This window comes from Haemorhous mexicanus, chromosome 10 (genome assembly GCF_027477595.1).
Source record: "Haemorhous mexicanus isolate bHaeMex1 chromosome 10, bHaeMex1.pri, whole genome shotgun sequence".
Taxonomy (NCBI): Eukaryota; Metazoa; Chordata; class Aves; order Passeriformes; family Fringillidae; genus Haemorhous; species Haemorhous mexicanus.
The window spans coordinates 11525404-11553119 of record NC_082350.1 but is presented as its reverse complement, the minus strand read 5'-3'; the positions used below and the strand labels follow the sequence as shown (position 1 = coordinate 11553119).

General features: G+C 37.5%; 1 protein-coding gene across 2 annotated transcripts in view; it reads left to right on the top strand.

Moving 5' to 3' along the window:
* DNER (delta/notch like EGF repeat containing) overlaps positions 1-27716 on the top strand; it is a 108358-nt gene that overhangs the window by 77514 nt on the left and 3128 nt on the right. The window contains exons 6-12 of one of the 2 annotated variants that reach the window (XM_059855331.1): positions 239-392; positions 2369-2482; positions 9425-9649; positions 17009-17131; positions 19344-19457; positions 20512-20643; positions 24271-24517. In XM_059855331.1, coding sequence (XP_059711314.1) covers positions 239-392; positions 2369-2482; positions 9425-9649; positions 17009-17131; positions 19344-19457; positions 20512-20643; positions 24271-24517 — 1109 coding nt within the window. The remainder of the gene's footprint in view (positions 1-238; positions 393-2368; positions 2483-9424; positions 9650-17008; positions 17132-19343; positions 19458-20511; positions 20644-24270; positions 24518-27716) is intronic. The other variant, XM_059855332.1, reaches the window with a different exon arrangement.

Genomic DNA, 27716 nt, shown 5'->3' with positions numbered 1-27716 from the left:
TATGGATCTGATCCCAGACTCCTTGTCTAGATGAAATGACCCAACATCATTAAAAATTTGAGCTGAGGAGTTGGTGCAGGTTTAGTATTTCAAGGAGTAACTTAGTTCAGTTGATGTGTTTGTGGCAACTACTGTTATTATGAACAGGAAAACCAAACCACCTTTGTTCAGAAGTGTATAAAATGAAAACATCATCCTTGAAAATGTATTGTGAAGTACATATCCTCTTTGTTTTTAGGCAACATTTTTTTGTGAGTGTGAAGATGCATATAAGGGTTCCCTGTGTGAAGAATTTGATGCCTGTCAGAGCCAACCTTGCCAGAACAATGCAACCTGCACTGATGTAGCACAGAAACACGACAGGAACAATTTCACCTGCAGCTGCCTGCCTGGTAGGTTTTGAATTCTTGAATAATGCAGCTTTGCTTGACATTCAGTGCATCTCTTTTTGCAGAGCAGTGAACTGTGCAACTTCTGATACCAGAACAGACAGAAAATGCAACAGCAGCATAAGGGCAGTGGAAGGTTCTTCACTGGTGAAAAATGCCACTGGAAAGCACATGTCTGAACCTTAACCCTGTGAGGGAATTAATCATAACTAGTGGAACTTTGCCTACTAAAAACACAGGAGTAAAATTTAGTTTACATCAGCTTTTTCTTTGTCAGGTTTTGTTTTGTTTTTTTTTTTTTTTTTTTTTCTAGAAGTATTCTGTGACCACCACACATAAATTTAGGTTTAGCTTTTTTTTAAAAATTATTCTTAAATTTTTAATATCAAATGTATGACATCATTCAAATGGCTCAATCATTGTTAAGTTTAGTGGTTTGTGCTTCTACCCATAATTAGTGTATCCACCAAAATTTGTGTCCACACATTAAAAAACAGTCTGGAAAACTAACTGTTGTCATTTAACTTTGAATTTCTAAAAAATATTAATTCCATATGAAAAATATTAAAGAAAATTGAAGGTGAGAGTTTAATTATCCTATGTGTCTCCCTGTGCAAGTTTCAGAAACATTTATAAGTGAACATGATCATGTTTCCTGAATTCTGGTAGAAGGAAATGTTATGAAGGTAAATATCAGCACAGAATGTAGAGGTGCAATGATTCTTAGTGTGTATCTCACCAAAAAAACTGCTTTCCCCCCTTCTCTGGTGATTGTTTAGTACCTCTGCACTTCTAGTCCCTGCAGCGTATTTGGGATGCTATTCCTAAATCATATTCTCTTTCAGATGGACAAAACATACACTATAAGTGGTAATAAGATAGGATATATTTATTTTTATAAATGATTGCATTAAAAATAATTATTTCATAAAACCATGGGTGTTTCCCCCCCCAAATTGTTTAATTTGGGGGGGGAGGGGTTTCCCCTTCGTTTTCCTTTTTATCCCCTGCACCAGCTAAATCCTGTCCATGTGTGTCCCCTGTCTCACCTTGGGGTCTTTCTCTTCTACACCTGTTCATAGCAGTGATAATCATAGCTTACCAGCCTTTAACACCAGCCATTCAGGTAAATATACTCCTGATGGAAGATTATTAATAATTTTTGTAGGGTTCCTTTTAAAAAAATAAGACATGTCTGTGTGTAGCATGTAGTTTTTTCTTCAGTCATGCATCCAAGATATTTTCTTGAAAATAATTAAAAATTAGGGAAGGGGAATGTGTGGTATTTGTTATAAGATTTAGGTATGGAGTGTAGAATAATTTAGACTGTACTTTAAGTTTGTTCATTTTTTGGGGATGTGTTACAGACATCAGACATATGGAACAAAGCAAACTTATGGTCAAATAGTACAGTACACACAATCTGTAGCTTGTGAACTTATAGAAGCTTATTTGGAAGAGTTTGCAACTGTGCTGAGCAGTTCTTCACAGCTCCCACTTAAAATAAACACTCTTCTTGAAGCCCAGAAGTAGGAGCAAATGACAGTCATTCAGCATATGCACAAATAATTCACAGTGTTGAGTTCTGTTTAAAGCCTTGCTAAAGATTATTGACTTGGGATTCAAGTTGCATTTGAAACCCATACCAAAATGACTTTATTTTTTTGTTTATATGAGTACCAGTGAGGACCCAATATCTATTGCCAGTTCACTAGTGATGTCAGAACATTGCTGTTGGTAAAACAGCACAGGTGTAGTCTCTAGAGTTCTGCTGGTTTTGTACGCTTCTCCCCTGAAGTATACATTTTAATTAGAAATCTCATTTTGTAAGAACTGAGAGACTGTCCTGGATTCTATTGCTTATATTGGTTAATTTGATTCAAGAAAAGAAATGGTACTACTTGGATGGCTCAGCAGTATGTTTAGTGGTAAACCCTTGTTTTTGCTTCATCTTCTGAATATTGTGAGCTGTTTTGTAGGTTACACTGGAGAGCTGTGCCAGTCAGAGATTGATCATTGCAGCCAGCAGCCATGCCAGAATGGGGGGACCTGCTCATCCCACCTCAATGGATTCAGCTGTCAGTGCCCAGAAGGTAACCACTAACTCCTCTCTAGTACCTCGTAGAAAGTGCTGGTTTTACCCTAAAGTTTCAATTATATTGACATGTAGATATGTATATTTAATTTATTTTAAATTGTGCCTTAGCTTGTAATTGTAGGCAGAAAAGAAAATGAGATGAGAAATCTTGGGATAATCAGCAACAGGATATGAAGTGTTGTAAGAGTTTAGTGTTTCAGTGTATATGTGGTGCAGAAATGTTCTCTATTTCTACAACAGAGATCAGGCTCCAGCACTGATGAGGAAGGTGGATTTGAGGAGACTCAGGGTGTGATCTGATTTTTATATTGTCCATTAAATGTGTGAGAAAAAGATGTCTCCCTTATAGTATTTGCACTTTTCTGCACATGGGCCAGTTGGCTAAAATGTGTGTAAAAGTAATAACTAAAGGAATTATTTCAATCCCCCAAAATTTTTAATTAATTCTCCTTTCCATTTGGACATTTTCCTTTCTTGACATGAAAGCTTCTCGCTGATTCTCACTGGTAAATCTTGTAAATGTGAAACAAGGACACCACAATGCCAGAGTGTGCTTTCATAACAGTGTGCTGACTGCAATGACAGATCCCTAAACTGCACATGAAAAAATTATCATGAGTGGAAGTTTTCAATTATGAAGCCTCCTATTAGTTATTTATAATTAAGATTGGAACTTTGAACTAATTATACTTCTGTCCTTCCTTGAACTGTGGATGTTGGTTTTGTTCTACCAGTACTTTAATTCTTGCTGTAAGGGTGCAAGTCTTTGATAACTGCTCTGGTAATATCTCTGTGCTTAATAATGAAGATTATTTGTAGTTTCTTCAGGCCGATTCCTTGCTTTTCTAGAGTGCTATGCTTTAACACTTAACTGCTGTGTAGAAACTGACATATTGACAGCCATGCAGATCCTGCATGTGGAAAATTTTTGGAAATTGTTTCCCTTATAAATAGTAGTGAAATTGAGGAATAAAAATATTAGATGTTAGACTTGGTTTATAATTTACTTGTGATTTCCCAAAGAAATCTGTTGAAGAATCTTTAGGGAAGCAGTGCAGGCAATGATCTTTCCAATAATGCTGGGAAGAGCAGCTACTGAGATTTTTGGTTGTTTTATGTCTGCCATACGTGTTTCTGTGCGTGGCTCATTAACTGCTCGCTCCTGAAGCCTGTTAATGACTATGCTGATCACAGCCCAGCTTCTCTCCTGCTGCCCATGGGGCAGGGTCACTGCTGGGCTCAGGGCCCTGCAGGGCCTTGCTGGGCTGTGCTGCCGGGTGCTGTTGCTTCTTCATTTTATTCTGGAAGGTCTAATGCCAACGAGCTGAAGAAGTCAGGTATCTTGTGGAAGGAAAGTTGATTTGACAAAATGTATTGTCTGAGTTTACTAATGACTGTCCCTTGATCGTTCTTACATCTTTTGAGGTGTTATCCTTTTACAGAGGCATAATTTGGGAGCTTTTGTTTGGGTTTTAATATCTGAAGAGATTCCGTAATTTTTGTAAATACAACAGAGTAGCTAATTGAAAATTGCAGATGGAGTAACTTGGAAATTTGCCTGCCAACCCCCAATTTTCTAATTTAAGTGAGGTCTCTTGCTCTGCTGCTATTCTGCTCTGCTTAATAGTGATCACTTGTTGAGAAAAGGCTTTTCTTTCTATAGTGCTAATTCAGCACAGTGGGGAAAGGTAACCAAGGAGCTTGTGTTTGTGTGGGAACTACAGTCTGCAGATATAACGTGGCTTGGAAAAGGATGAGAAAATGCAGCAACCATCACACAAGGAAAAGAAAAAGATGGCAGATGAAGGAACCAGATGGAAACAATGAAGAATGATTTTGAGATTGTGCTTTTCTTTTACAAACGATGTCTGTGGTTCATGAAAAAGTACATGATAACTGACTGAAGGCTAGATCTGAGGCCCTGAAAAAACAGCCTATCTCAGATGTGAACAATTCATGATGACTCTTTAGACAATTTTACTGTCTTTAGAGTCCTTTAGTAAAGAAAAGTTCATGCTGCTTACAGATTCCATTTCCTGTGGGATGCACTGTTTGTTTTAATATCCGAAGTACGTCAGAAAATAAACTCTTACGTGATGTTGTGGAATCACCTGTAAAGAGAAAATTGGATTTTGTACTTGCATTTGTAGTGAAGAAGCTTAAGCAATACTAAAGACCAAAGAATTTATTTAAAATTTTGACACTGTTACTTTCAAAATAATGTTTTGATCTTGTACTTGCTTACAATCGGATAGGGGTCTTTGATTGTTTTATTAATTTTATGTCAATAAACATACATTTAGTATTACTTTCAAATGTTCATGCAAAGGAACATTCTAAAAGCCTACATGTAGTAAACACGCCAATCTGAAAAGGAATATTTGAAATTTATATTCAGAATCATTCCATCCTTATCACTGTTAAATATCTCCTCTCATTTTCTTCCAGTTATTGTAGTGTATAACACACTGTTGTAATGACAATAACATTAATAGATTTTATTTAAACTGCTTGGGGTACTAATCATCAATTTGGAAATTTGGTTACTCCATTTTCTTTAAGCTTCTGAGAAGTTATGTGTATTTCCAAAATACACAAATAATAATTGGAAACGTAAAAAACCCCTTGTTTGTATAAATAAATGTAATTTTAAATTAATGTCATGTTAAATTAATAAACACATATAATTAAATAGATCAGTGTAAGTTTTAGAGATGTTGAAGCTAGTGATTCTTATTTATCAAATTCACAGAAATCTTTGTTGAAAGTTAAAATTAAAAAAGCCCCAACTGTATGGAAATTAACTGATTGTGTGGTGAGGAAATGTGTTCCTTCCAGACACAAATTTTGTAAAATTAGATAGAATGAAAGACTTGGTACTTGAAGTACTTGAAGGTACTTCACCCTTTGTGAATTTTGCTCATATGATAATATTAAAATTATTTAGTAGTGGGCTGTGGTTTAGAACAAAGCCAGACAGTAATGAACAAAGTGCAGATCAATTATAATAAAGAAATAAACTTCTATTGCAGGATATTTCTGAAGTTCTGTTCCATGCAGACTTGATGTCCTGATGATAGGCATAGATTAACAGCCTTCAGTGTTATAGGAAAACATTAATCTTTGATAAAAATGACTTGCATTCAGCTGGCCAACCCCATCAGACTGGCCTGGGTTCTTGGGCTCTTCCTACATGCTTTATGTGGAGGTCACCAGCTTGGACAGAAGGGGCAGAAATATTTTAATTTGGCTTAATATATTTTTGAAAAATGGCAGCAGTAATGGATGTCAGTCATCCTCTAGAATAAAAGAAGACAGAGTGGAAACAATGCTATGATAAAGAGTTTAATATATATAGATTACTTGAAATTCACATTTTAACATTGATTTTATTTTACTTTTGACAGTTTGATTTGAGTAGCTGCAGGTAACTACTGCTGGCAACATACTGAGCAAAAGTGTCCTGAAGTATCTGCAGGCATTTCTGAAAATACTGGAAAGCAATAAATTTATGAATGCTCTTATAATGGCTTCTGTGGTTTAGAAAATCGAGTTTGACAGCTATAGAAGATGCTAAGTTGTGATTCATATGTGTTGATTTGCAATAGCAGCCAGAAAATGCACATTGTCACCATGCATCTTAATTGACTGGGACAACGGAAATTATTTACTGAGACTAAAAATAGTTTAAGTTTCAAGGTTTTCACTATTTTCTCTGATTCATTGTTCATGTAAAAGCCTTTTTCTCTAGTACATCTTGCAGATGTCATTCTAACTTCTTTGGGTTTACATAGAATAAACCCGTTTACAATCTTGATCACAGGAAACTGGGTCACACAGCTGTTGTATATAGAACATTTCCCAAGGTTACTGGTGATCAGAATGCAGAATTTTTCATATTACCATAAGAGAGTTTAATTTACCTGAAGAACATTTTGTCGTTAATTAAAATTTTTATGGCTGTTTAGTTCCTGGTACTTTCCACTAATCTAATGTTTTTACCTGGCACCTTCCCAAATTGCTCTTATTTTTAATAGACTTCTCTTTAATGCTTGAATGGGTTTAGCCTCTATTCATCTTCATCAAGAAAGACTTAGCTAGAGTGAATTTCAATCAAAATCTTACAACGTTTTAATGATTTCTTGATCCTTCTGATTAGTAACTTTTTTTTCGCTACAGAATTCTGATGAAATACCATTTATTTCTATTTCCTCACAAGACAAATGTCTATAGGAAAACAATAAATTGCTTGTATTTCTTTTAGTGCTTATCCTTGCATTTCAAAGTTAAAAGTATTGTAGTCCTGAGCACTCACAATTCACAGACCTAATTTTTCACATACTTAGAATTCTTGGAATTGGGTCTAATGTAACATTCAGACAGGTTAGTTGTTCTACAGGCTATATAAAAGGCAGTTCTGTGGTGTCTTCAAAAAATGTTTGACTTCCTTGACTTGCACATGGTTCTTTTGCTTTCAGTAGCCAAATAATTAAAATCCCACTGTGGTGAGAAATTTGGCTTTTATTCAGAGCTTTTCTGTCTCTGAAATCTGATCTAGTTTCTATCACTGACCTGGAGTCTGTAGCAATTTATAAAGCATATCACCTAACTTAAGACAGTAATACTTGCTGACAACTAGCCAAATTACTATCCATGTAAGCACAGACATTGTACTGTGGGTTTTACCAGTAGAAATATTTTCTATTATTGCCTTTCCCCTTTACCTTCTGTGTTATTCCTTGGTAAATTTTGTATTCAATTCTTTTGAATTACCACTAGACTTTGCATTTGAGTCATGTCCCTTTTATGCCAGCAATGACCTACAGGCAGGGTTGGGTCCATGTTGGCTGGTTGAAGGCTAGTTCAGGGGATACTCTTCTGCAGATAAACAATGATGATTTTTTTTTGTCTGGAATTTGGTTCTGTTTTCAGTCAATACACCTGTGAATTTGATTTTTATAGTTATTACTTGCATTATTTGCTTTCAAGAATTAGGCTAGTATGGATTAGGTGTACATTCAGAAATGCCAGGATAATAGATTTCCATATTTCCTGCTTTGAGTATTTTCAGATATTTGACTCATGCTTGAAATTTGAACTTCCAGAATCACCTGAAAGCATTTCACAGTGCAGTCAAAGATAGCACAAGGGCAACATGTTTTGGTGTATTTTAAACCTGCATATGTTCTTGAAGTGCTTTGTCACTTGAAACATTAGCCATCTGCCAGTAACCTCCTCTTTGGAGGGAAGATTACTGCAAAGGTTGTATTAGTGTCATTGTGTGACCTCAGTTCTCCTTAAACCTTTTTAATCTGCTTTCAGAGTAACTTGAGAGATTTCACTGGACTCAATGGCTGATCTCCTTCTGGTAACAGTCCTTGCAGATTCTTTTAAATCTGACCAAGATTTTATTACAACAGTACAGGCTTTGTTAATTTGCTAGTGAGCCGTTGCTGGAATTACATCCTTGCTCTTGGGGTTTCTGTTCTTTGCAGTTTCTGATGGTTAATTATCATCTACAGGATGGGCCTCTAGTACAGGATTGCACAGTGTTTGTTTTTAGGCTCTCTCTGTTCAGCATTGCTGAGCAGGTGGTCCTGACAAAGCCCATGAAGCAACTGAGGCCATAGGATAGCAACATGGGGAGGACAGAAGGCTTTTGCCTGTTCTTCAGCTGTGCCCTGCCAGACCTGATTTTCTCTCCCGGTCTGCTGCAGAGTTTGTATGACAGAACTTAAAAGTCCAATCTGTAGGTTATTTCTTTTCTTTCCATCTTTCTAGCTACATTATTTTTTTTGTAAATTAGAGTATTTTTTCCATACTTTTAATTCCATAACTCTGATGTAAGACTTATGGATATCTAAGGGAGATGCAGCATTGAAAGTCATTTTTCCGGTGCCTAATGTTTTGAAGATGCCCCTAGAATCCTGCTGCCAGTTGTGACCAAAAAAATCCAGAAACTCTGGCACTCACAGAGCAATTGTGGCCTCCCCATCTTTTCCTAGTTCCTTTAATACAAGTTTTGTTAACTCTGTGAGTAGATCTCTGCAGTATGCTCTCTGTGGGTTACTCACCTTTGTTTATTATTCTAATTTAATGTTAAGAACTTTTTTTACAATGTAAGATATTCCAGGGAATTTTAAGCCTGAAAAGTGATGGTCTGCACAAAAGAACCAAATACTTATTAAAAGATATATAACTGAATGGAAAGGACAGTTGGTTCTTTTATTTGGAAGGGTTCTAGAATTTGAATATGCTTTTCTGACTTGCTTTAGGATACAATAACCATGCATTGTGTTACTACATATGTGATGTATGTGTATGCATAGATACAAGATGCAGTTACTGTAATTTATTAAAACAATTCTTCCCTACATCTGATTAAAAGTTCCCTTGCAAGAATATCCTTTTCCTTAAGTCTGTTTTTGGCGTGGTGTTGCTTTAATAAATCATTGTCTCTCCTGCTAATGAGAAGTTTGTTCTTTTAAAAGATATTTCAATTAATGAAACCCAATGAATGCATGTTGTGTTTAGGAGGTTGTTACATTTTACATATGCATTAACAGAGGAAAACCAGGTCAGTTTGGGCTTTTCTTCTTATTTTTTTAGGCTAGCCAGCTCCTGATCTTTAGAAAATCTCCTCAACTTTTCTAGCCAGATTCACTCAGAAAGCAGATGAGCACTGTTTCAGGAACATATTTTTGCGATTCACTGCTGTAATCATTTATAGTATATTAGCTGAAGCATCTCTTTACAGAGAATGTTAATAGGCAAAATTAGAGTTTATTGTGTAAGAAGTCTGTATTTTTATAATATCCATAGAATTAAAAAAGAAAGGAATATAGATCTCTCTATGGCTTACTTTTAACCTGCTTTAGTTCTTAAAATTGTATGCATGTCAGGATGCTTACTTACCAAACCCATTTATTTCTTTTAGGGTTTTTAGGAACCACTTGCGAGGACAAAATAGACCCTTGTGCATCATCTCCCTGCCAGAACAATGGAACCTGCTATGCAGACAGACTTGCCTTCTCCTGCAGCTGTAGTCCTGGATTTACAGGACCTACATGTGCTCAGCTGATAGATTTCTGTGCACTGAACCCGTGTGCGCACGGCATTTGTCGCAGCGTTGGAACCAGCTACAGATGCCTCTGTATCCCTGGTTTGTACCAAGTTACATCCTCTGTAAATCTTCTAATATTTTTATATGCAGGTTCCATATATAGCTTAAAATGACTTCCTTTTCTTCTCGGTCTATAAAACAGATTGAGCAGATGTTCTGTCTGTTTAGAGCAATGATAGGAATCTACACATTGCACTTGGAAAACCAAAAATTGCAGAGTGAGCACTGAAATACCCACTGAGATCCATATGGCTTGAGTGAACTCTACAGCTGTATTACAAAACTGTAGTCTGCAGGATAAATCTTTCTAAGGCGAGGCATCAGCACTGTTGGAATTACAAAATTTGGTAGAGAGAATGGAAAATGAGGCACTGATCATTAGGGAAAAACAGACAAGGTGTCTGAACAAAGGTAGAGAAGGAAAAATATTGGTTATTTCAAAGGGTTGAGTTCTGCTGTCCATATTTACATAAATTGTCTCTCTAGAGAAAATCCAGCAGGGCTGCTCAGGTGAGTCCAGTGAGGAGACTCAGCTGGGAACTGTTTGAAAGCACAGCCTGACATTCATGGGTCTGTGTAGCAACTGGTTTAGCTCCAGAATTTTTTCATCCTTGTACCAACAGAACAGGATATTGGGGTGCTTACAGCTCCCTTTATCCATTTTAGCAATGATAATTAGTGGGTGAAGTAGCAGTTAAAATGTCTGATAACCAGTGCTACACATCCACTGCTGTTTAAGCACTTACAGAGTGAGCATCAATCTTTGCTTTTCTTTTCACTTGAATAATTTTGGCTTTTTTTTTAGTCTGTTCCTATGAAGCTATTAGCTTAAAAACTGAAGAAATTAAGGATAAAACCAATTTCCAGTGTACAAGGGATAAACCTAGGAGTGCCATTTGATAGTTAGTAGCTCTGCTGTGACATTCACATTGTTCTACACTCCTTTCAGAGGAATATCTTCTCTCTGCTGCTTTTTCTTGTTTTCTGAGAAGCCAGTCATAGTTCTTCATCTCTTCCATCTCAGTTTTCAGGATGTGCATGTGTCCCACCAATCTGTTTGTGGATATTTTGAATATGGGGATTTTGTAATGAAATTAACTTATTCAGCATTTTTAGGCGGTGTCAGAATTTATCTGCTCTTTAGAGACATGAAAGGGACAATCAGAATTTTTTTTGGGAGGAACTCACAAATTACCAGAAGCTATGGAAATTTGTTGTTGGAGTTGACAGGTTTATAGTTAAATTACATACTCTATTATAAAGGAGAAAACTAGGAAAGTGAAATGCAGACAATACCACAGTAATGTTATCTTATAATGCATTTGTTGACAGCCCTTGTCATTAACAGTAGAAAAAACTAGACATTTATCTTTCCAAGAAACCCAGAGAAGTTTTAATCTTCTTTGGCATGTTCTTTACCTGCAGTTCAAACAAAGAAAAACTAGTCAAATATTCTTGATCAAATAAAAGCTTTCTTCTAAACCTGATTAGAATTCCATAGTTTGGTTTTTTCAAAATTATTCTGTCTCTCTCAGGATTTAAAAGTAGTCTTAGAGCTCTCATGTTATGAAAACTTATTTTTATTTGAATGATATTCATGCTTTTGAAAGTTAGAGATGAGAAGCCTTAGAGGTGGCATCCAGGACCACATGTGTTATTTATTTAGTTAAACTCTTTTGTGTTGCTCCATGTATGACATTAAAAAAAAACTATTTTTTTTTCCCAAATATTTTGTAGGGTGCTGTAAACTTCCCTTTTAAAAATAACATTACTTGCTTCCCATAGAGGTGAAACTAGAGGCAAAATTAAGTGAGCTCATCATTAATCTGTCAATAGTTTAAAAATCTGGGTAACTTATTCAGAAGGTCATTTAATAACTGCACCTAAGTGGCATCAAGATAGGGGTAGGCAGAATATTTCCTTCTTTTATACCTTTTATGCTTTTTATTGTTATGAGTATACCATTATGGGCTTTTATTAAGTCAGAGCAGCAGCATTTTAATCAATTATTTTCAGATATTTTTCCCATGACTTAAAAGGATAATAGACAAGTGTTTGTCAACTTCAGTGCAGACCAGCATTAGGAGGCACTGTGACATTCACTTTGCCCTTGGATTGGGTAATTATTGAGTGTAAGGCAGGTTAGAGCAATTAAACTTGAGGATTCCTATGTTGCAATTCCTAAAAAAACCCAACTAAAGTAATGACTACAAATCATAGCCTAATACATTTTTGGTATCTCTATCAAAAAGCAGTTTGCTAGAGGGGGTCAGTAATGTAGTTATGTCTCTGGGATATTAAGAAGCTGGATTCTATTTACAGTTTTGCCTGAAGAGACCTTGACAGCATCTGTTACAATACTTGTAAAGTGAATGAATAAAATTTGGGTACCGTTTAGAAGCATTATCAAGAGTTAATAATAAAGATATTACCAGGAAAGAAATGGTCTCTGCCTTGTGACCTTGAGGCTTTCTGACTTGCAGGCTCTCAGCATCTGTGCATGCTCCTAGACCATTGGCTTCTTTGTACAGGAGACTTTCAGACATATCCCTGAATTCCTGCACATAATTTTTTTTTTAATAGGTATTTTAATAGAAGGGTTGTTAAATGACATTTTAGAATTCTCTTCTATATTGATTATCTGACACATCTGAAAAACAGTTTTATGAAGTTTGGAAACTGTCTCAATTAAATTTTGGGTTCAGTTCTAGGGTGCTATAGTCTTTTTTTTTTTTTTTTTTAAGTATTTGACAGAGGATATAATTTTCTAATACAGAAAGAGTTTTGCTTATATGTGTGACCTGAATGGTGTCCTTCCTTTAAGCACTGTTTTACAGTGTCAGTTGGATTTTGGATTTTCGTCTGTGTTACTTCTGTCTCAAAAATTAAACAAGAGAGGAATTTTAAATTGCTCCAATTAGTCCAAGGTCTGTGCAAGTCTCCTTGCTTGGTAGGCAGTTTGGCTTCCTTGTTTCTTTGGCCAGTGTACAGATTTGAAGAATGATAAATGATAGTGGTTATACTTGCATAGCTGCACAATTTGCAGAACATGAACAACCAGACATTTGCTACTAATTTTTGTGTGTGTGCTGGCTCTCATTGTGGGCTTTCATCTAATAGCTTGTAGAGGAAAGCTAATTTGTATAAGCTAACTTGGAAAGCTGTCTAATATTTTGAATGTTCCTAATTTCAGAGTGGAAGGAAAAGTAAGTTATTTCCAAGTTGAACATACCTCAAATGTCTGCTGAGGGGCCCTGTGGAGCTCCCAAGCATGTGCAGCCATACCTGCTTTGTACTGTGTGTGTGATTTTTCAATTGCACATGAAACCTTACCTTAAATCTGTATTTATATACTTACACACCCAATTATTAACACTTACCACCTCACCCTTTACAAGTAACAAAGAGATACTTGATGTTTAGACACTAGATTTAGAGTTTGTTGCATGTTTTACTTCTTACCTCATATTAAAGTAGTAATTCTAATAAAAGTTCTTGTGCTCATTTGCTGGCTTCTCATCTGAAGTCTGGTTGGTGAAACTAGTGGGAACCCTTTGTGTCTCTTTGTAGAATGTTTATTTAGTCCCTGATCCCAAACCAGTTTCTTCCTCCTGATAAACCTTTTTACTCTTTATATGCAATTATTTTAATGCAGCTACCATTATAAATTTCCAATGCAAATATTTAATATAGTAGTTTCAGTTTCATCTGGTCCTAAGTGAAGAAATATAGCTAGAAATTGCATGGCCTAATATCACAGTAAGGTTTTGGATTTGGGTTTTTTAAAGAGACAGATTTTGAAGCTGCACAGCACTGTACAGACATTAACACTTGTCCTCTATATAGATCTGTATGGTGGCATATATAGAGCATTTGGGAAAAAGAAGAGAGGAGTTTCAGAAAAAGTGCTGCAGGGTATAAAAAGTGGCTGCAACTTCAGAAGTAGTGCCATGGAGTATGTTCCCTTGATTTTACTGCTCATGCAGCTTAATAGATAGTTCTAGGAGCATAAGTTAATTTTTGTGCCTTTGCAGAGGCCAGAGCAAGATTTGTCTGCAGCATTTGCAATTTTTCTTTTCTCTGTCTTTTCCCTTCCCACATTGTGTAACTGGGGCAGGATATGTGAGCTCTGGAAGAAGTGTCTTCAGCTTAATTCCAGCTCCTGACTGTCTCTGAGCCCATTATTGCTTCTGTTTCCTCATCTTGTTTCCACTTCTGCATTAAGACAACCTTCCATGCAATCTGACCATGGCTACCTTCCTGCCATCTGGGCTATTCCTCTCTCTCATTTAATTGCTGTATAAGCTCAGATTTAACTGAACACATTTATTTCCTGGCTCTATAACATGCAGCTCTGTGTTAGTGAACAGCCATGGCTTGCATTGTACCCCATTAGGCCTTCCCATAAAGATGGGATTTCTGTTCTGCTGCCTTGATTGGGTGAAATGTTAAGTATGGATAAGCCCAGGGAGTCACTATTGAGGGGTTAGTGTCCAAAAAGGCTAAAAGGATTTCAGCTTTGTTCTTTATTGATTTCTAAAGGGAGAGTAAGCTTTTGCCTCTTTCTTTTGTTAACCTGATAGTGCAGATATTCTTGAGAGATTATTCTCCTGTATCTTTTGCTCTTGAAGGCTTTGACAAACCCCGTGTCTTCTCCTCATCAGCCTGTGTGACACAGATTGTGGGCTTCCTTTCCCATTTTTTCCTTTTGCAGTTTTTAACAGCCATGTACAAAGACAGTGCAGTTCAGTATGTAACTGAAGGCCATGCCTGGGCACAAATGGATTTTCTCTGTTCTTCTCAGGTGTAGTTTTTTCTGCTGTTTTTATGATGTGTTAGAAAGGGATGAGATTTTATTTCTATCAAGAAAATAACCTGCTCTCTTTGAAGCACCCTTCCTGTTGCTTAAGAAAGAGGAAGAAGAATTTGGGGATCAAGAGGAGAATGGAAACAGATCTGTTTCTGCTTTTGTAAAGACCAGTAGCAGTGGGTAGTACCAGTGGGATGGTCCCATAGAGGGAAAAGGGGTTACATAGGGACATCTCTATTTTAGGGTTTTTTTAGGTTCCCTGTCCATTCCTCAGCCTCTGAAGAGAGCACATCAGAATTGAACCTTCATTTTCAGGTTCTGCTTGATTTCATGAAGATTCTATTACTAAAGATTTTTCCCATTTCATGTGGCCTGGAAAAGTTGTTCTTTTTTGAAGCTGCAATGCCTCCTGTGGGTTTTTTTTATCCTGTTCAGGACACAGTAGCTGGAGAAGTGTTGTTAATGTAGGTATTTTTTCTTTCTTTCCGAATACATCCACAGAAATATTGCACACCACAAAAGATGCAAGGAGCTGCATTTGGCATTGGCTGGGAACATACAAGCAGCAGAATTGTAACATTGCTAGAAGGAGAGCAAGCAACTGACCTAGAATCCATAATTCTGAAGTGATTTATGACAAATTCTCCTGTTTCAATCTAAATTCTTCAACAAAAATGTACAAATTATTTATGTAGTCTTTTTGAAGATATCTGTATGAACTCGGTGTACTACAGGGTTTATATATCAGTACAATTTAAAAGCAGTAATGCAAGGAGAAATGCTCATTAAGAATGACAAGGTACCTCTAATCTCCCAGAGGAGAAGCATGCCTTTTCCTCAGGTGGTCCCTCAGTGGAATGTTCTCCATCCCAGCAGTTCCAGCAGAAGGAGGCTGCTGGCCCCAGAGTGAGGACGGTGAGGGTGAAATTGTGTGTGGGTGAGACCTGCCCTCTCGTGGAGAGAGGAAACATCTTTCCCTGGCTGTGTGCAGTGTCTGGCAGCGTGGGCTGGCTGCAGCCTGAGGAGGTGATACCATCGTTCATATTGATTTTGGAAACCAGACAGCTATTTAGTCACAAATTCCTTTCGTTCTCTTGGAAAGGTGAGAAGTGGAAAACATTTTTTCTCAGAGTATCTCATTACATCGGTGTTAAACACTGGGAATTCCCATCTGTTTTTCTTACTGATTCTCCCATCTGATTTTGGTGGTTTGTGTGTTGGCTACAGATCTCACTACATAAGAATATTTCATATAAGCTAGATAAACTTCATTGTAGGCTGGCAAGAAAACATATAACATTTAGCATAATTAATTGTTTATTGCCTGACTGACAGCTTTGGAGAAAGTGGTTCTGAAATGTTTCTTAATACCTTACTAGCCCAACTATTTCCTATGAAAGGGCAATTTTTTGAGAATTATAATGGATGGTATTGTTTATATATCTTGACTAGTATTAACAGTTGTATCTTCAAAAAATTTTGTTTTGAATTATCCATGATAGGGAGGGAGAGGGTGAATGCAAATATTGTCTGAAGGCAGTATTTATCCTATCTTCTATTATCCTGTGAGAATTTTGGCTGACTATTTATACCAGGAGGCTGAATATAGATTGATTATGACTTACTAAGAGAATATGCCCCTCTCATGAAAGACACCCTCCTTTCGTATCTGAGTTTTGCTACTAACTAGAGATTACTTTAAGAAGTAAAATCACACTGAAGAATCTACACTTTGTATTTTAGGCCTTTTTCCTGGCATCTGTATTCATGCCCATTGCATATTTATTCATTGTAGGTTCATTTTTTTTTTTTAATATAATGAGGAAATCAAGCTTTCATATGCATATGAACACAGTTCCAGTGTCTGGTATTATATCACAGCTGGGCTGGTGATTTGTGGCACACTAAGTAATGAAAATCACTGGGCTAGTGATTGTGTGGCACGCTAAGTAATGAAAAAGGTGCTATTTTCATGTGGATTAACTCCTTCTTTCTTGTCTCATAATACAAAATACTCTGTGACTGTTAACAGGCCATGTAGCTTTTCTCTACTTCTGCTTTCTATGTTTACCTAATCAGCCCACAGTACCTGCCTATGGCTTGGATAGTGTAAAGATGAAAGTGCCTTAATGCTTCTACAGTGCTTTGACATTGTACAGCATTAATGCTGAAACATGTAATCATTCTAACTGCTCTTATACAATTATCACCTCTTTGCTAAGCAGTGGCTTTGATGTGAGGATCCAAAGGACCTGGGAGATAGATTGCTGGAAGAAATACAGGAATATTGACTGAGTGTGGGTATTCACATTGCTGCTTCTGACCTCTGCCACCAGCCTTCATCCTTACACCTCATTGTGGTTTAGCACAGGAGCTGGGAATTCTCTCAGAATACTGTGCTTCCAGTATTTTCTTGGTAATTTTCACCTGGGGAACAGATGCCTTTAAAATCAGCATCTTAACATATATCAGTTTGCGCAGTATATTTAAAGTAACAAGCATCTGCCCACGGTCCATAGTTGCCTAATTGTTAATTTTTACTGCAAAGTGTTTCATAACTATTTTTGTTTCCCCTTCCTGTGGTTTAGGTTACCATGGCCTTTACTGTGAGGAGGAATACAATGAATGCCTCTCTGCACCCTGCCAGAACGGAGCCACCTGCAGAGACCTCGTCAACAGCTACGAGTGTGTGTGCCTTGCTGAATACGAAGGTAGGCTGGGCTTTGCAATTGTTCTCTGCAGTTTTTATGGTGGGCTCTGTTACATATCCTGAGCAGAAATATATCCCTCACGTAAAATTAACAGAGACAAACTTCAGTATTAATCCTGATCCCTTAATCTTTATTCAAATTAATAGTTAAGATTTAGCTCCTCTGTGAATAATGCATGTCCTGGTCTGGGCACAAATGGATTTTCTCTGTTCTTCTCTGGTGTAGTTTTTTCTGCTGTTTTTATGATATGTTAGAAAGTGATGAGATTTAAAAAAACCCATAACTCCTAAATAGATTTTTTCATCAGTTGTGGTTGGAGCCTTTACACAGAGAGCTTTCATATTATTTTTTATTTTCTCCGGTGAAGTGAGCTAAAACATAATAATAAAAGATTAGTATTTGAAATAGATTAGCACAAAGGAGTAGTAATAAAAGATTTATCTTGATTGTTCATTTAGAAGAGTGTAAATCCCAGAGAAGGTAGTAGGTCTGTGACTCTTTTCTATGTTAACTGCAGCTATTCTTAGATCTGTGTTCAAATGGAATCCATCTTCAGCATTTTTGAAGTTTTTTATAAAATTGATGAGAATAGCATTTTTTGGCTATACAAAATCTTTTCTCTCACGGATTTCAGCTGTAAACAAATTAACACATCAGTGGTCTGTGACGAGTCCTGTGGGGAAGGCTAAAGTGATACTTTTTTAGTATGTTCTGTGTTGAATTGTGAGGACACTTTGCATGTAATTTTATAGGCTATTAGGATTATAAATAAATAAATATTCTGCACAGAATGACTGTTTTAAGGAACATTGCTCTAGCATTTTCTCATTAAGCATATCAATCCTTATCTCTGCTGATAAGTAACGCTCACTTAACAGCTGCTTGAGGCTAAATATGTGTTTCACACTGGCCATTGCACTGCTCTTTAACTATAGATACAGAATTCATCATTTTAGAGGCCTGGTGAGGAAATGACCCTGAGCTTTTCATGACAGTTTAAGCAGCACTTGATCATAATGTTGACTATAATGTTAATTGTCTCTTCTCACCCCACCTGTTGGTGGAGCTGGAAGCACTGTGTGCACAGCACATCACATCGTGCTGGAAATGAAAGCAGGGCCCCTGGTCCTGGAAACAGCTTCTGGTGATCACTGAGCTCCCATCATTGCAGTACTTGAGGAGTTCAGTGGCACCAATGAATAGACCCGAGGTACCCAGCTCAAGATATGGTGTGGGCCATCATTCTTGGCACTACCATCCCAGACCTGCCCCTCTGCAGTGCCCCTTCTGCCTCCACACCCCTGGGCTGGCAGATGGATGAGAGCTCTCAGGGCTGGGCAGGGCTGGAGCTTGTGCCAGCAGCAGGTACCCGTGGGCTGCTGCCTCTGCTTCTCCTCACTCACAGGATGCTCAACTTGAGTGCTCTGCCTTTTGCTGCTAACACTGCAAATGTCAACAAAATGATTTTGGCAGGTCTGTAGTGAGTGTATGTGTATACATATAAAATATATTTATATATATACATTTTTTATCTGAACAGTAGACCCCAAGAAAATAATGTATGCAGCAGTGGCATTAGAGTCTCTCTCCTGGTCCTTAGGTGGGAGTATGCTGTGTTACATGTTTTGTATGCCAGGTGCAGCTTGCAGTATTTTCTGCAAGGCAAACCTGCTGGATTCACAAGGCCTACACTGGGCATGAAAGAGTGAAGGTAGTGGCATGAAGTAGAGCTATCCAGTTATGTATTTCCAACTATACATTTGAATTTTTTTTTTATTATTACCTTAGTATTATTCCTCATTTGCAGCAACAAGTAATGAGAGGCATCTGAATGCTTATCTATGTTATTAAATAAGTTATTACATAAAATTCTTAGTCAAGACGATTATTATTGACATTTTACTGAAGAATTTTAGATAACTGATCTGCTTATGCTTCATTATGTGTTTTTTCTTAGACATCCAATAGTTCTAAGCAGAAATTGCCCTGCCTCTCCTAGCCCACAGCCTGTGGGAAGAGCAGAGAGGAGGCACGTGTGTAAAAAGTTTAGCCAGCATAAACCAAGTGGCTTTAGTGTTATGGCATCATTAGCCCAGAAGGGCAGGTCTGGAGTCTGCACACTCATCCAGGTGAAGTCAAGTTATCACATGTACTGATTCCATGCTGCCAGTATCAGTCATGTCAATGGCAATTACTGATTTTTCCTTTTCAGGAAGGCACTGTGAGTTATACAAAGATCCTTGTGTTAACATCAACTGCCAGAACGGTGGCACTTGTGACAGCGAAGGTCTAAATGCTACGTGCATTTGTGCACCTGGATATGCAGGCAAGTGATCTGTGTGTTGCACAGAACATCTAGTTGTCATTGTTCACCCTGTCTAGAGGAAGACAAATACCAAGTAAGACTGTGTTGCTTCAAGAAATGAATTAATGTGGGCTTTGCTGTACTGTGAGCAGTCTAGTGACAATCAAAAACTTTTGATATTACTTACATCTGCTTTGAACTTTGCAGCAAAAAAGGCATGTTACTAAAGTGACTTCACAGAGCTAACAGCTGTTTAACATGGCTTATGACCTTGCTACTTGAGACTAGATTGCATTTTAAAAATAGTATTTTGAAGATTTCCAGGTAATATACTGTCCAATATACTAATTGGACACTGTTGAAACTGAAAAATGTTTTTACAGTGACCTTAGTTACTGTGTGCTCAAGAAACAGCTTATTCCATTATCTTAATATGCAATTGCTAAAAGCCCTAATGTACTTGTTATGAATCAATTTACACTTTCAGAGTACTGGTAAGAAACTCATTTAATCTTTTGGCCTTGTACTTAGACTGATGTGATGGGCATAATCCAAATATCTGATGTCAAGATAATTTACAATCTGATGTTCTGTTAGTCATGTAAGGTAATATCCAATGTGAGAGTAATAGGTAATCCCATTCGTAGCTGGTTTATAGATCAAATTGTGCTTTTTGATCTCTTCTAGTTAAAGGACATTCTTTGGAAAAGAATTAGCTTTCCATTGTACCGTGTCAGTTTCTCAGGCACCAATTATCTACATTATTGCACAGCATATCAGAATATCCATGATCGTCTGTTATACCACATTTTCTTGGGATGCAAATTATGTTTAGAGAAGTGAGACAGAGTCTGTGTGAGGTTAGTCAAGTCCCTTACACCTCAGGCTTTATTTTCACCTGATTGAATAAGGATTATACTTACTTCTTGGAATCCTTTTGATGTTCTGAGAATTAAGATGTATTGCACTATAAGGAGTTTTGCAGAAGTGAGAAGTTAAATGACTGAGGATGTACTTGCTACATCAAGCACCTGTCAGACATAATTTTGTTTTTGTTTTTTTTTCCCTATGTAAGGTGAAGACTGTGAAATTGATGTAAATGACTGTGACAGCAACCCATGTCATCATGCTGGAACTTGCATAGATCAGCCTGGTGGTTACACCTGCCATTGTCCTCATGGATGGGTTGGTGCAAACTGTGAAATACGTAAGTTTTGGAGTTCTCTGAACATTTCTAAAAATTGTAAGCTATATTAAAGGAACTTTTTCTTTATCTCTAAATAACTATCTGCACAAATACTCTGAATCATACGTAAATGAACAAAATCATGGTAAATTAATTTTGTTTTTGGCCATAGCATTTCAGATGTGGTTGTGAAAGTTAAAAACTTTTTTCTGGGCATCCTACTTTGAGATGTGTCAGACTAGAATTGTCAGGGATGCTGTCTCAGAGCTGGGCACTCAGGTTGCATTTTAATTGTGCTCATGCTTCACAGCCTCCCCGCACACTTTGGGTCAAGTGTGTTCCATAGCAGTATAAGCACATTCCTGACAGGCTTGCATTGACTTCTGAGCACCTGCAGCTCTAGAGATGTTTCAGCAAAAGAACTTGGAACTTGCTTACCTAAGGAAACTGGTTCTGTGCAATTGTTCTGTAATTTGTGTGTGCTGGCATTTAACAGCTTTTTCAGGAATAACTATTCCAGCCATAGGCTAATTTCCACCAAATTTGTTTGAAAGAAGAAGGGGTCCAAGACCAAATATTTCCAAAGCATTCAGTAAAACTTAGAGCTTCCACTGGAAGGAATAGTTTCAGTGTGGTCTTCTTTCTCATTTTAGAGAGAAACTTCACTCTAAGGGCATCCTTATGGCACAGTGGAGAGTACAGGAGAGGCAGAAAGTATGAAGTAGCCATGTGAAGATCTTTGTACTCACTCTCTTTCCCTGAGCTGTGAATTAACAAGCTGATGGGAACTTAATTCTAATCATAACTAGATAAGCCATATCCAGCTCTTTTATAAACAAGTGCAGCACTTCTGAACTCACTGGAGACAATGACAATGGAGACTGGAGGCAGTGGTGCAGTGGATTTCTTTGAGCTCTGAAGTTTGAATCTATTAGTAAATGTGCTTCTGTTAATCCTCCCAGTTCTCTTTGCCATTTTTATTATATTTCAGCTGTTTGCACATAATGGTGGTAATGTGATGAAAATTAAATCTAAACACTGCCTACTGACTTTGTATTGGACCATCCCTCTGAATGCTAGAAAAAGACACAAAGCCAGGCTTATCAAGAAACTGGTGTTTGGGTGGCATTTGACTAAATTTGACTAACCCTAGGCAGGAAAAGCAGCCCTGGCCTAGGGCTGGTTCCAAGGAAAAAGCCGTGGAGGCAGCCACTTTGTGGCAGCTTTGCTCTCCCCTTGGGATGCCTTTGGCAGCTGCAGTGTGCCTGGAACTCTGGTCTTTGTGGTTTCTGAGACTAAATAGATCACATTTTATCCTTTGTGATTTTCTGTTACTGACCATGAAGGAGGCTATTGCTATTTAATCTTTTTTGTAGAACCACCCTATTTATAGTTTTTTCACCAGCTGGTTTAGCTGCTTGAAGTGACTTCCTTAACAGGATTTCAGGGTTAACTTCTTGTCAGACTGTTCTTTTTAATTTCCAAGTGCTGTGTATACAACAAACTAGATAAGATGTATGTTGCCTGGATGAATTGTGATATTTTTTAATATCATCTTATGATCCTTACCAGTATTAGCAATTCCAATTAAATAGGATTAAATTTGTCTTAATTATAAAGAGGATATTCTTTCTTTCAAAATGAAATGCATTTGCCTAAAAAGTTAATGGAGCATTCACTGTAAATATGCTTACAAATGTCTCATATGAATTCTCTGATGCCTTCTGGTTATTTGGTAATATCATTACCTTTGCAACATTTGTAATTATTAATGTGGTTACTGAGGTATGCCAAACCATGTGGTTACTTGAAAACTAGCATTATGAAGAATTTCAAGTACAGACCATGGTGTGTATTGAAATCTTATTCTTAATTAATTTTATGAACTTTATATTACAACTGAAAATACTGTGATTTTGAGCTGTCATATGCTATTTCTAATCTCTGGAGTATAAAATGTTAATCTTTATATTTTGATACGGTGAGGAAAAAGGGAAGAAATTTTTCTCATCTTTGTCATCCAGAGATGGAAGACATGGAATCTAAATCAGAAATGTCTTGCCATATATCTGCACACATTAGATCTGAATTCAGCCTAGTCTGACAGCCTGACAGAAATCACTGTGTGTGACAAATGTGCTGCAGAACAGAAATAGAAGCCCATCCCAAACTGCACAGAGCACAGCTGTATTCCCTCCCTCATATCTTGACTGGGCAAACTGCAGTAATGGTGCCTTAGAAACATTAAATCACTGAATGATTATGCTGATCAAAACTTTACTGACCTCTGAAGAAGATAAGAGAAACAAACAGCCAGTCCTTAAACTCAGCTCCCATTTGTGGACAAAGTCTGAGCACCCCTGAGCTGGGAGGTGCTGCAGGACTACTTTCACTATTATGACAAAGAACAGCCATTTCTCCAAACTCTGCCCAGCTGAATCCCACATGTTACAGCTTTGAGCTTTCTCACCACCTGCCTCTAAAACAGATTTCTTTCTTTTCCTGTCCTTGTACATTCCCTGTATTTCTACTGTAGATCAAGATTTTATCCACTGCTGCTGAACTGGAGATTTCAACTCAGGTGCTTTAATTACCTGCCATCATTAGCATCCTTGAGAGGTGGCTTCTGAGAATATCTTAACCTCCCAAAGCATGTGCTTGGAAGCCCTGTTCCCAGCCTGTTTGTGACTGAGGAAACGAAGATTCTAAATCAGTGTAAAGCAGAAGTACATTTGAAAAAGGAACAGGCACCTACTAGAAATAACTTTTGCAGAGTGCTACATTTCTGTAGTCTGGATGATTCAAGTCTGTTCCTGTTTTGAAATGAGACCATAGGCTGCCAAAAATGAACCCTGGAGGGAAGTACAGGTTAATTAGAAATATTCTGACCCATGCTAGAGAGAAACAGATCTGAGGACATAAGCAATTGATAGAAAATCTGTTTGGCATAGATACAGTTTGGGGATCAAGAATATTTATATAGAAGATCTGGAATACATAAATACAAGAAGCCTTCTCCAGATTGCTTTTACTTTAATGTCTGCTTTGAGAATCTCAGGGAAATTATGCTTGGGAAAAGACTCCAATGGGCTCCTTACTGTAGGACCTTATGAGGTGTCCTTTTAGTCCTTGAATTGCTGAAGTCTCTGCCGTTCGGTGGAGATAGGCATAAGAAAGTCTGTGTTTCAAATTACAAACCAAGTGTGTTTAGTATATCTTAAATAACACATTTTAGTGGAAGGCCTCACTATTGGAACAATCTGCACAAGAAAACTGGTTGTTTCCTAGAAGCTTTTGCATAAAACCTGCCTGTCTTTAGAGAGCCTGTAATATAAAAATAACATAATTCAAGAATAACTTGATTTTCTGTTACTTAAGTTACACAGGAGATCAAACTAGATAGGCGTTCCTATATGACCTTAAAAATCAACAGAAAAAAGTGGGTGAAGGTTCAGCATAGTGCTATTCAAATTTGTAGCATGTCAGGCCTGGTGGTGTATTGGTAACAGAGCCTGAGAAAGTTCAAATTACCTATCTCCATAGTTTCAAAAGTCTTGGCTATTGAAAATTAATATCTTAAAGTAGTACTATTCAGCAGGACGGATATAAATTATTAATTAATGATAATCTTTTATTTCTTATTGGCAGGTCTGCAGTGGAAGTCTGGGCATATGGCAGAGAGCCTGACAAACATGCCTCGTCACTCCCTGTACATCATCATCGGGGCGCTGTGCGTGGCCTTTGTCCTGATGCTGATCATCCTGATCGTGGGCATCTGCCGCATCAGCCGCATCGAGTACCAGGGCTCCTCCAGGCCAGCCTACGAGGAGTTCTACAACTGCAGGAGCATTGACAGCGAGTTCAGCAGTGCAATCGCCTCCATCCGACACGCCAGGTTTGTGCTGGCCAGGCTGATGGCCTAGGAAGCTGCTCTCACGTGGCATTGCAGTCCATGCACAGTGCACCCAAGTGCTGTTGGCAGAGCCAGTGGGCTGCTCTGCTGGGAAAGCACCAGCACTGCTCACTGTTCTCATCTGAGGTGTGACAATGCAGCAAAACTCCTTGAAAACAGACAGAGTTATTCTGACTGTATTTGGTGTCACTGGTGAAGATGCAGAGTTCTTAGCCTGTCAGATCTGTTAGGGATGTAAAGATTCTTTAACTACTATGCACAAGTAATATGATCAGACAGGAAAGGCACATTGATTTTTGTGACTAATTTACCAGATTATTCAGTGAGAATCTCTTCACATCACTCATTTTTGTGCTCCTATTTGCCTTTCTTACTTGCTTTCCTAGAGAAGGTAATTTTTTTACTTTGAAATTTAATGGAGCACTTGCACAGCAGGGCATTGAGTGTCAGAATAATCCAAAAGTAGAAGTGGAAAGGATTTGAGAGCTCAAGTGTAAGCCATGGCACTAATATGGCATTAAATATACCTAGCTCCCTGCCAACAATTGTGTTTAAAAACTTCCAGAGGAGTTGAGTAGATTTAGAAAGGGCTTTCCTAAAATTTAACCTGGATTTTCTTTGCTATTAACCTGGCTGCTTCTTTCTTACTGCTCTTCAGGCTGACATGAAGGATAATTTATTGCTGTTCTTATCACTTGTATATCAGGTGCTGAGCCCTGATAAAAACAAACAAAGCAAAGCCAGTTTTTTTCTTTCCTAGGTTTAACTAGCCCATTCTTACTGTATTCCCTCCCAGATCATGTCAGCATTCTTACTGCCTTCCTGGGACACACTCCAGATTATATTTATCTTCTTTTTCTTTTTTGAAGGGGGGTCCCTAAAGCAGGAAGTAGTTCTCTGTCTGAAGATTTAGGTGCACCAAATAAACTGAGTAATCACCTCCTGCATCTTAAATATGGCATTCCTGTTCACACATCTGAAAAAGAAACTTGCTTGGTTTTTGGTTTTGTTTTGTTTTTTTTTTTCCTTTCTAGTGACAAATGACATACTTTTGTGACCTGTGAGACCTTTTCCTCATCCCAAGATCCTTAGTGTCACTTTGCTTCCTAGCCACTATGGTTTCTTCTGTGTTTGACATCTCTCTTAATAGGGTGGAATTTTCATTTTTGGTGTTTCTTTTTTCCCATTTCTTCTATTTGTCAAGATCACTTAAAATTCCAACAGAGTATTCATGTGTGTTACTATTAAAATGCTCTTAAAACAACTGAGGGAGACATGTTCCTGTGCACTAACATGGAGAAATATGTGCATATTGGTTGGTGATTGCTGGTAATTCATTTTCTGAGTGCTCCAGTTCTGTTTCAGTGAAGATGAAATAGGTTAAATTGTACCACTGCTGAAGTCATCAAAATTATCTGAAATGGGTGAGGCGTTCCCCCAGGCTCAGTTAATCACATCACAGCTTTGAGTAGTAGCTCTTCAAAGTGTTCCAACTTCAAAAAAGTTCTTAGATTGGGATGGATTAATGATGATTTTTTCAAATCTATAATATGTAGTTAGAAATTACATTATTGTCCATTGAGGGGTTCCCTATTTGGAAAAGGTATTTCTACGTAAAGCAAATTAAATGTTTTAATTCAAAATAATTTTCAGTGCCTCCAAGAATGTGATGCCTTATAAAAATCCAAGATAGAGCTGCCAAGTAAGGTAATTCATGGAGGTTTATTGTGGAGATTGTTGTGTATATTTTGGGTTCAGAAAGATATAAACCACTGTTTTGGTCATTTCAATCCAGGAAAAGGAGCAAAAATTTTATTATTATTTTTGCATAAATTCTTAAATCTACACATATAAAGGTCGGAATTTTCAGGATTGCTGAATCTAAGAAATCTACTTTCAAATAACAGAAGGTTCAACATTTTCTGAAAATAATTCCCTTTCACGGTTAGACACCAAACCTTGCTAGTAATTCTGGAAAATGGAGGCCAAGGGAAAAGTTAGTAGATTATTTTCCATAAAGGGAAGGTTTCTAATAAAGTCAGCAGGCGCCTGGGGATGTGGATGCCTGTTGCATAGTCAGTAAATTATTTTAAAATTACTTGTTCATGTTTCTCAGCATTTTTTTTCCTAGATTTTTTTAAATAATTTGATCTTTACTAATCAAGGTATTTGCTGTAAGACAAAACCAATGTGCTCAAGGATCATTGCTAATAAATGTCTACTTCTAGGGAATGTTTCTAAGATTAGCAGATCAGAACTAGGTAGTTTTCTGAGCAGAAAAAGCACAGTTGTATTTAGCATCCATTATGCAGACAGGCAAGACAAAAAAAAAAATCCTTTTGCAGACAAAAAATCCTTTTATGTTAAAATTTATACATTCTAAAGCTGGAAGAGAGTAGTGTAATGAAATAGTTGGCTAATAGGCCACTGGCTATGGCAGCCATAAGATGGCATTGAAATGGAACCAAGATCTGTTATTGAAACAAAATTGTTCACTTTAGAAAAGCATTCACACTGAGTTCATGAATTATCTGGTGACAGACTATGCTGCAGTTAGTTCTGTGTGTGCCCAGATATCAGTAGCCTTCATGCACCACTTACAGTGTAGTTTATTTAATTTTTATTTTCACATGCTGATCTGTCCTGTCTCTGTGTCAGCTGAAGAGTCTGGCTCATCAGACTCTGATTAAGTTCTCTTGTCACAGCAGGGTCAGCTGCTCTCCCCTGCATATTCTCCCCATTCCTGTGGAGTTGCCTGTGTCACACTGTGGTGTTCTAAGCTTTCTGAATTGGATGAGCATCAGCATGCACTCATTTCTTACTGGCATAGATCTGTCAGCTGCCTTTTTGTAGACGTGTGATCACATGCACATGTTCTTGGGTCTCCACATCACCTACCAATTGCTTAATATACATCCTCTGCCAGGGTTAATTTTCTGGGATTATAGCTCAATTTCTCTAAGCAAGGCACAATACCACTTGTACACCTGACCTTTTCTCTGAATAATGCAGAGGAAATAAATCTTCTCATTCTCCTCCTGTGGAATCCAGAAGAATCCCTTCTTCCTCTCAATATGCTTTATCCCTTTTTTAACATTTGGTCTCTCTTTTACTTCTCTTGTTTAAATTTTATTTGTGGACTCCTTTTGCCAGGTACTGGTCTTGAGCAGAGTAGCAACAT